Below are 9,103 nucleotides of genomic sequence, written 5' to 3'. Positions count from 1 at the left end.
TAACTATTAAATATATATATATATATATATATATATATAGACAACAGGTTTTACAGGATTGAAAATATTAATGTATGAAAAAAATAAGCATAATAAAAATTATCTTTACAGTAAAATATTATAATAAGTGATTACTATTTAATACACACTTAAAAGTAATAATTAATAAAATACAAATGTGCTTGTGAAATTTGTGGTAAGAAGATAAACTAATTGATCATGTTATTAGAACACCTAGTTTTGCCTCAATATTAAACTAGATTCTATATGCATAGACATCATGATATGTGTTTTGTTGGATTTAAGCTCATTTGTCAAAGTGTGTGGTCTGCATTGAGTTCACAAACATCAACAGTATTATGTTGGCAAATATAAGATAGAAGATCATCTAAAAAGTGACCAGTCACATTACATACATATACATTACATACATATGGTGATTTTGCTGGTCAAGAAAGATGACTGAATTTTCAATCTTTGTTACCAGGGTTTATATGAGTCCTAAAAATTATAGGAAGTTATGGAAAATGAACTTTTTCAGAATTTCAGTAATGGAATTTTTGGAGAAAGGCTTATTTTAAGTTATGGTCTTGGAAAAGTCCTGAAATTTTTTATTCCAATAAAATATCCATATGAAATGATCGGCTTAAAAAATTTAAAAAAAACAAATAAAAGTCTGGTATCAAAATCAGTTTTGTAAATGTTTCCTGTTGGTCATTGTGAATCTTATGCCTCACAAAATTCAAGACTGTTACAGTTTTTGTTGGTGAGCATGTTTGATGAACAAAAATGCCAGGGAGTTGGAAGGTTAACTCTAGGTGGTAGGATTTGGAAAACCTGGAAAATGGAGTAGATTTCTGGAAAAAGGCCTAGAAGATTCTTTTATAAGATCTGTATGAACCCTGTGTCATGTTCTCTGAAAAGTAAAGTAAATTGTTGCATTCTTGTCTTGGAATTGAATTATTATGTGGTAAATATGATCAATAATGATCTTTAAAAAATGTGAATTTTATTCATCATTCTAAAGGAATCAAAGGACCTTTGATTTTCCAAATCAAAGGACATTTTTCAAATGTTTACAGTCATGGCAGTTTTTTACTGAATAAGCAAGATTAGTAGATCAAGTGCATTTTATGTTTATCAACAAGTGTGTAGTGTACTGTCTGTAAAGAAAAAAAGTGGAACATGACACAGTGAAACAGATCATTTGTTAAGTGATTCTCTGTACTTGAAACACTATTAAAGCTCTGCTTTTATGGTTGTATCCGAGATAAGTTTGTTTTGGACTGGCTTTTAGCTACTACCTGGCAGATGTTTTTTGTATTGCATGGTTATAGATAGTCAACTCTTGATCATTGTCAAAGGAATCAGTCCATTAGAACTCAGTCTGATGTCTGTTGCATTTAACAATCCTGATTTATTTCCCTGTTTGTCCCCCAGTAATTGGCAGACTTAGTTATGTTTTCTACAAATATTTTAACTTTACTTATCACTGTTTATAAGACCTAGTAAAATATACAGTTTTTGATGAAAGTGTTTCTGCTGGAAGAGTGGATACTATCAATTTCATTTTGAAAATTAGAGAAATCTTGGCTCTTACCCATTGTTTTGCATACTAATCATGTGACTGCATATCCACTTTTATTAGACTTGATTTGTCACATGTGATTAGTCTATTTTGAATGACTAAGTTATTATAATTGTGTGCATGCTTAGGTTCTTAATAAAGTGATGTGTCAGTATACTGAGGTTTGATTGCAATTTATAAGAATGATGTTTGAGGCTGCATACTGAACTTCATTCTAATTCCTCCATCGCTGATCATATTCATTCTAATGGCCACGATTTTGTATTATTTAGGCAGTGGTGAGGAGTCTGGCAGCCCCCAAACCCTAACCTGAGTTTTCTAAAATTGCCTGTGGCTCATTCACATGCTTGTTTATTGTTTGACGTTGCAATTTCCAATATAACAAACTTCTGTGAATGATTGACTGCTAGGTCAATCTTAGACCACACACATTTTGACAAACTTTTCACAGACCCTCCATTATAAGTGGACACCAGCTTTGAAAAATAGATTTAAGACACAAAATTTGTTGGAGCTGCATTGGGGTATTTGAAAGATATGTGATCAAAAGGACCAAGGATTTCTCTGTCTTCAGCATATTTCTCCTGAAAACTGCTACTGATTTTGAGACATGACTGAAAATTTGTGCTTGTCTGGCTTGTTAGCATTATCAGACAATGTGCCCAGCTTCATTGCAATTTTTTCTTTGTATATAGGAATTATTAGTACACCTCTAAAACAAATTTGCAAAAGACTAGTATGTAAATATAACCCTAACATAGTGCCTAGATTTATTTTTAACCATTGAATGAAAATCAACCACATTATTAAGGAAATTGTATTATGAAACTCATCTTGTCAGGAAACGGTTACAAAATTGTATAGCAAGTGCTCATCTTTCTACATAGATGAAGCAGAATGTAATTTGAACAACAAAAAACCCTTCTCATGTTTGTGTTAAGTAACTTCATGTTGTTTAATGTTTGTGGAATAGATACGTTAAGACAGTGATAACAGCAAAATCATTTTCTTTAACTGTTTTATAATAATTTTTCTAAAATAAGAAAATGCTTGTAAGTAGTAAGTAAATGCAAGAGAGTAAAAAAAAAAGCTTCAACTCTTCTGTTTCTTTCGTAGTTATATTTGGGCTCTCTTGCCAAAAGGTTGCCACCCATCCCCACCCACCCAAGCCACCAGTACATGCTCTCCCATCATTTATTTTTTGCCCACTTTGGAAAGAGTTCTTTAAATATCATTAACTATTGGTTGTCTGAATTTATTAAGAGTCAGTATTGCCCTGATGAAGTACTTATACAAGTCAGGCTTAGAGCTATGGTATGTATGGAAAATATTTTTAACCTTGCAATTTTGAAAATTACACTCTTCATCTTTCTGTCAAATGTTACATATAAATGCTTTCCTTTTATGTATTAGATCTGAGTTAGTGTTTGGAGTAAATGCTGTTACCAGAGCTACAGAAAAGAATGATCTAGTTGCAGTGTTGGTCACTAATGCTGTAAAACCTCCACAGTTGTCATGGCACCTTGTACCTCTATGTGCTAGTAGAGGAATACCGGTAATATGTTTGAAGGAACTCAACACTTCTGTTTCCAAGCTTTTCAATATTCACTCTCTAGTTACCTTAGGACTAAAGGTACTTTTTTAAATTATTTTTTTAAGATTTTATGTCATTGTTCTGAAAAATATGTGCAAGTATCAAAATGACTAAAGGTTTTAATGACTGATTATAGGATAATATTTTTCATTTTATATTCTAATAACAAAAACTATATTGTAACCTCATTTATTCTTAATGGTATTTGTAATGTTAAGTAGGAATGTTTGTTGTTGTAGCTATAAGTAAAATATATGTATAGTTTTCACATTAATGTTAAGCTTTATTTAGTCAATATAATTTAATGCAATCTTCAGTCAACTATCTTACCATGTTCAAGATGAACTTGGTGATAGCAACTTTGTCTTCCACCTGTGCACATAGTGTTAACATTAAATAAATAAAACCAATGGATGAGTATGAACAATGAGATATTAGTGGCAACAGTAAATAATTTGTTAATGTAGTTATACAGCACCTAAGATGCAAGTCTGATAGTCTAGAAATGATATTCCTTAAACATTACTTTATAATCTATGATATTGCTTTCTTAACTGATTTTACAATAGGATATCTTACCTCCTCTTGCAAATAGTTTTTATCAACTTATACTGCCCTCTATAAGTGCAAACCTACGCTCGCCACTAGCCTTCATACTCTCATTTAACCTCGCATGTATTCATGTGAGACATCTGCATGCAATCATGTGAATGATCATGCAGCAACCTTCCACCAACAGGAGTGAGACACAACTCCTGTCATCACTAGTGCCCTTAAACTCTTCTTAGTTGGTAACCTTACTGTTCAGATGTGTTTTCGCTTGTGTTTTTCAACTGACGTTTTCACTTATTTGCTCAAGTTATAGTTTTTGGAGATAAAATTCTTTTTTTTTCCCAGTCAATATCACTTGTCATAAAACACAATTCCATATATCATCTACAAAAGTGGCTGTAACTATTACAACTGCTTTGCTTGCCATTTCAATGGCATCTGAGCAAGATTTATCTGCTCAGGATGTAATGGCTCTAGTTTGTAGGAAGTTGGCTACTTTTATGAAGGTTTCTGATGATTGTCCTCTCATACCATGTGGAGGTTTGCCTGCACATGATAATGAGGATTTGGACAACCTGTTTCTTCCTCCTGTCTATGCCTCACAGTCGCATGGCATTTAGGGGGAGGTGTCCAGGCCTCCTTTCCCATTTGTAGACCTAATCCATCAGGTATGTTATGTTTTATCTTCAGTTTCCTATGATTCTACTCCTCCCCTTCTTAGTGATGAGCTTTTGGTTCAGTATTTAGTCTTTTCTAACCCTATGGTATATTAGGGTTCATGCAAGTCATTTTGAAGACCAGTTGAGTTTGGGTGTCAGTATGCCTCGACCCCCACTTACCCTGGATGATAATGTTCTGGCATGTCATAGTTCTGATTTTTCCTACTTATATTTAGAGTCTATTGACCCTTTGTGGGGATTAGACCCCATCTTTTGGTTTCCTTTTCCCTGCCTACAATGAGCAATGTGGATTTCAGCTTTTGACTTGTAGTCAAATGGGTGCAAGTTAAAGACTGGCCCATTATACTGTTGTGTCTTTGAGTAAGACACTTTACACCACTTATTCCAGTCTACCCATCTTATATTGGGTACCAGCTTTTATTTCAGGATTAGGCTGCAATGGACTGGCATTCTGTTCAGAGGAAATGTATCAACATCTAGAGTTCAACAGCACTGGCCCTATTTCCTTTTTAAAGCCACCTAGTGGGACTGTGGTAATTTTACAGATTACAGTGCTAAAATCTGGGGTTCGATTTCGTGCAGTGGACACAACAGATGGTTCAATTGGATTTTTATCTGAAATAAACCAACAAACCAAAGTACTTTAAACAAGTATTTGACTGAGATTAGGAGAAAACCTACACATTCCCATCTCCCCTGTATCCCAACATTATCTTCGTTTTGTCTATCGGGGTGTGTGTGTTTCAGTCCGGGCTCTTCCGTTTGAACTCTCCTTGCCTCCTTACATTTTTTCGCAAATGGTCCAGGTGCTTCCCCATCCTTTTCATTCCCAGGGCCTTTCTTATCACACCTTTATGACCCTTCCGATCCTGATTATTTACTCTGCCCATTCAGGGCTCTCCACTGTTATGGGCATGCACTGATTCCTTCTGTGGTTCCCCATCCCATCGTTTGTTCCTCAAATTCCTTCCCAGTCCCATGACCTTTCCCTAATTACCCTTATGGGTTGGATTTGCCAGTTGATTTGCTGGCTTATTTTTCCATTTCTCCTGATGATTATAGTGTTTTCTGTTGTTTTTCCCATCAAATTCTTCAAGCTACTATGTCCCTGGCTGCTCATTTCCATCATCCTTTGGAGGACATCACTAGCACCAATATGTGGACCACTACTCATTATCTTCACCATATAACTGTTGCTTGTTCTCAAGAGTTTTGTCTTCCTCCCATTGCCATTTTGCACTCCACGATTTCTTTGACTGAGTAAGTGCTCCTTTTTTTCTTCAATTGTTTGTTGCATATTTGGATCCTGCTCAGTGGCAAGTGTTGTTTGACCAGGCATACTTATTCTTAAATCTGCACTGTAAGACCTGTGTGTGCTATACACCCACTGTTGAGATGGGATGTTCATACCTAGAAATGAAAATTGAGAATTTATTTAGTTATTTCCTTTTGAAATTAAGAAATAAAATGTTTTCATCAACTAAATTTTGAAGCCATGTTTACTGATATAAAATGATAATAAGTTGTGTAAAATGTTGTGACATGCACACTTTAACTTATACTCATACACATAGGGTTAATTTTATTTCAGCACCTGGACCTTCTGAGGCTTTGTCTCTTAAATTCTTGTTATATGTTTTATGAGAGTAAATAGTGTTGAATATTATTAAATATTTACGTAATCTTGTTTCTTTATGACTGTTATATTGAAGAAATTTGATAATAAGTTTAAACATTAACTCATAATAATCCTATGAAATTAGTTTGAATTTTGTTTCCAGTTTGTTACAAAGTTAAGTGTGAACAATATTGGCTTGTGATAATTCTGTCATTTTATTTTGAATGTTTCCAATTTGTAAAAACTACTTATGTAGAAAGAATGTTTAACCCATGTAAATGATTGGTCCTTAGGTGCATGAGGTGTTTTTATAGCTTGTGGGTGGCAAACATTTACCTAATAGCCCAGAGAAAAAAACAGACTGTTAATTTTTAAAAATTTATTCCTGAGAACCCATTTTTTTACATGATCTTTATAAATGTGGTAATTTTCTGAAGGATACATATTTTTCTGATAATTACCTAATGTATGCTTGTGAAGGTCTGAAGTAACTTGCCGCTACAACCAGGGTTGAACCGAAAAAAAATAATTTATTATACTTTAACAACCATAGAAATATAAAGTGTAACTACAACGTTGATAACTTACCAAACAACAGTAAAGAAATATGTGCCTGGTCAGGACTTAAAACTAACGTTAATGAACAATACAATATATAAATTCAGGTTGATAGATAGTTCAATCAATAAATAAGTGAAGGAATCAGGAAAAGAACCAGACAAATAAAAAAAGTGAAAACCTAATTCCATAACACTAATATTCCATATTTAAACTACAAAATCACTAACACCATCAAGTAATAATCAGCAATAATACTGTTCAGGTATATCTCATGAACTAACTTGTTAAAGCTCAATGTAGGGTTTTTATTAACTTGTTAGATCATGAGATTACAAGTCGTGATCGTAATTTACATAATCCTGTGCAAAATATCTGTACATAATTTACATACTCTAGTGCAACATTAATGATATTTATACGTCACCGCTAGGAGGAAGCATGTCAGTCACAAAATACATGTATATTTACTCAAAATAATCATGGTCATCTAGAAGGTGAGCTAGCATTTTAAATGTAACTAAAGTTTAATAGATAAACTAAATGATAGAAGGAATAATAAATGAAAAACAAAACCATAACCAAATAAAAACAAAATTCACTACCTCACACAGTGACAGTGCTAAGCCAGTGAGAGAACGATATTCTTAATCAGTTTTACTTGTAAGTAGTAATGTAGTTAATGTTGTGCATATTCTTTCTCACATACTCAAACCTTGTATATACAAAGGTATAATTACAGTTATATAAAGTTTGAGATTTTATGAGCATTGTCAATAATGTCTAAGTAATTTTATTCATTATATTATTTATTTTTTTGTAGACCTGTGTACAGAAAGAAGAGTCAATTTTCAGAGATGTGTATGAGCTTATAAAGCAGAAAGCACCACCAGTGGTTTTACCTTTCAATCAATTGTACGAAGAAATTATCCCAGTAGAGAAGATGGAAACTGATTGTAGTTTATTAGCGAAAACGGCTTCAGAAGATCCTGAAAAAACAAAGCATGTTTTTAATACAAGTTCTGCGCAGTCAGATATAGTTACTCCAGCATTTCTACCCTTAAGTAGTAATGAAGATAGTGCTTTGACTTTTCTGACTGATAATAAATGGTTTTTTACCTGTGAAGTTCCACCAGAAGTGGATAATCTGTCGATAAGAGTGATTTCTCATGGTGAAATTGAAAATGTACTGCATCGTGAAAAGGGCCAAGAACAATGCTTAGAAAACCTGATGAATACAGCTAAGAAGAAGATTTTTTTCCCTACTAAACTGAAATATGCTGTTTCCTCTGGTAAAGTGAAAATTAAAAAGAAAATAAAAAATAAGTGAGTTTCAGAAATACATGTACAATATTTTACAGCTATTTTCATCATACCTCATTGATGCTACAGGTTGTTGTGAAATCTTCACAGATACAGGATAAAATCTGTAGTTATTTGCAGGTTTACCTATCTGATACTTTTTGGGAGAGTTTTACTTGAAAATACGAAAAAGGTTCAATTTTTTTATATTCAACAGTTCTATACATATGACTTAGGTAATAGTGACACCATACAACAGTTTTATTATAAAAAATTAAAAATTACATGTGCTAAAATCTTATTTTGAAAATTCAAATTTATTTTTGACTGAGTTTCTTTAAGTGCAAAATAACAAGACTGGACAGATGTGAATAAATGAAAGAAATCTTTATTACAAGAAATAAATGGAAACACAGCATGTGAACCTATGCAGACAAAATGACAGTCCTTTCTACTAGGCTGTGTTTAGCTCCATTGCTTTTTTGTCTATCAGTATTAATTTCCATTCTTATTAAAAGTAATATTCACTTGTTGATCTAGTATAGACTGGCCAAAGAAAGTGTGTCTAGATTAAACAGATAGCAATGCTTTCTTTGTCCAGTTGACAGTTCACCTTGTGACCTTTGTTCTTTCACAGCCAACATCACATTCAGCAAGGGATATGACAGAGCTAAACCTTTTAACTAGGATGCTGCATATTACTACAATATATTCTTGGTCAGAATAGACACTACCTATTATAGAGAATAAAGAAACAAAGCAACTAGAACAAGGTAATCATAATACCTGATTATCTCACTTTTATACTTTTGAAGATAATATATTTGCAGCATAATCCTTGGAGCCTATTAAATAAGTGACTCATTTAGTAATATTTAGCAAATTGTTCCTGTAACAAAGGTGTGCTTTTTCTTATGTAAGTAATATAATGAAACACTACATAAAAAATTATAACATACGAGTTGTCATTAATATCAAAAGATTTAGATTTCCAATGTTTGGGTGCCGGGCACTTAGAACTGGGTGATAAGTGGAGTTTGCCAATTGTTTGATTGTCAGATTCATTAATAGCTTATATTCAACTAATCTGCCTATTTTCAGTTTGTTTTTCTTTTTTCAAAGACCTTTTCAAACTACCATTGATTTAGCTCTTTGATTGCAGTTGCTTTAAATGTGTGCAGAATTTTCACTAGCTGTATATATTGTATACA

At 33.0% G+C, this 9,103-nt stretch overlaps 1 protein-coding gene across 3 annotated transcripts in view; it reads left to right on the top strand.

The window, feature by feature from the left end:
- The window catches only part of LOC106478033 (ribonuclease P protein subunit p38-like), a 21,284-nt gene extending 13,282 nt beyond the window's left edge, over window positions 1–8,002 (top strand). For all 3 annotated transcript variants that reach the window (XM_013938539.2, XM_022381549.1, XM_022381548.1), the window contains exons 5-6: window positions 3,002–3,221; window positions 7,414–8,002. In XM_013938539.2, coding sequence (XP_013793993.1) covers window positions 3,002–3,221; window positions 7,414–7,920 — 727 coding nt within the window. In that variant the 3' untranslated portion in view covers window positions 7,921–8,002. The remainder of the gene's footprint in view (window positions 1–3,001; window positions 3,222–7,413) is intronic.
- Window positions 8,003–9,103: the final 1,101 nt, after the last annotated feature.

This window comes from Limulus polyphemus, unplaced genomic scaffold, assembly GCF_000517525.1.
Source record: "Limulus polyphemus unplaced genomic scaffold, Limulus_polyphemus-2.1.2 Scaffold174, whole genome shotgun sequence".
NCBI classification, from domain to species: domain Eukaryota; kingdom Metazoa; phylum Arthropoda; class Merostomata; order Xiphosura; family Limulidae; genus Limulus; species Limulus polyphemus.
Note: the sequence above shows the minus strand (reverse complement) of the source record. Positions and strands in the feature narration are given on the sequence as shown.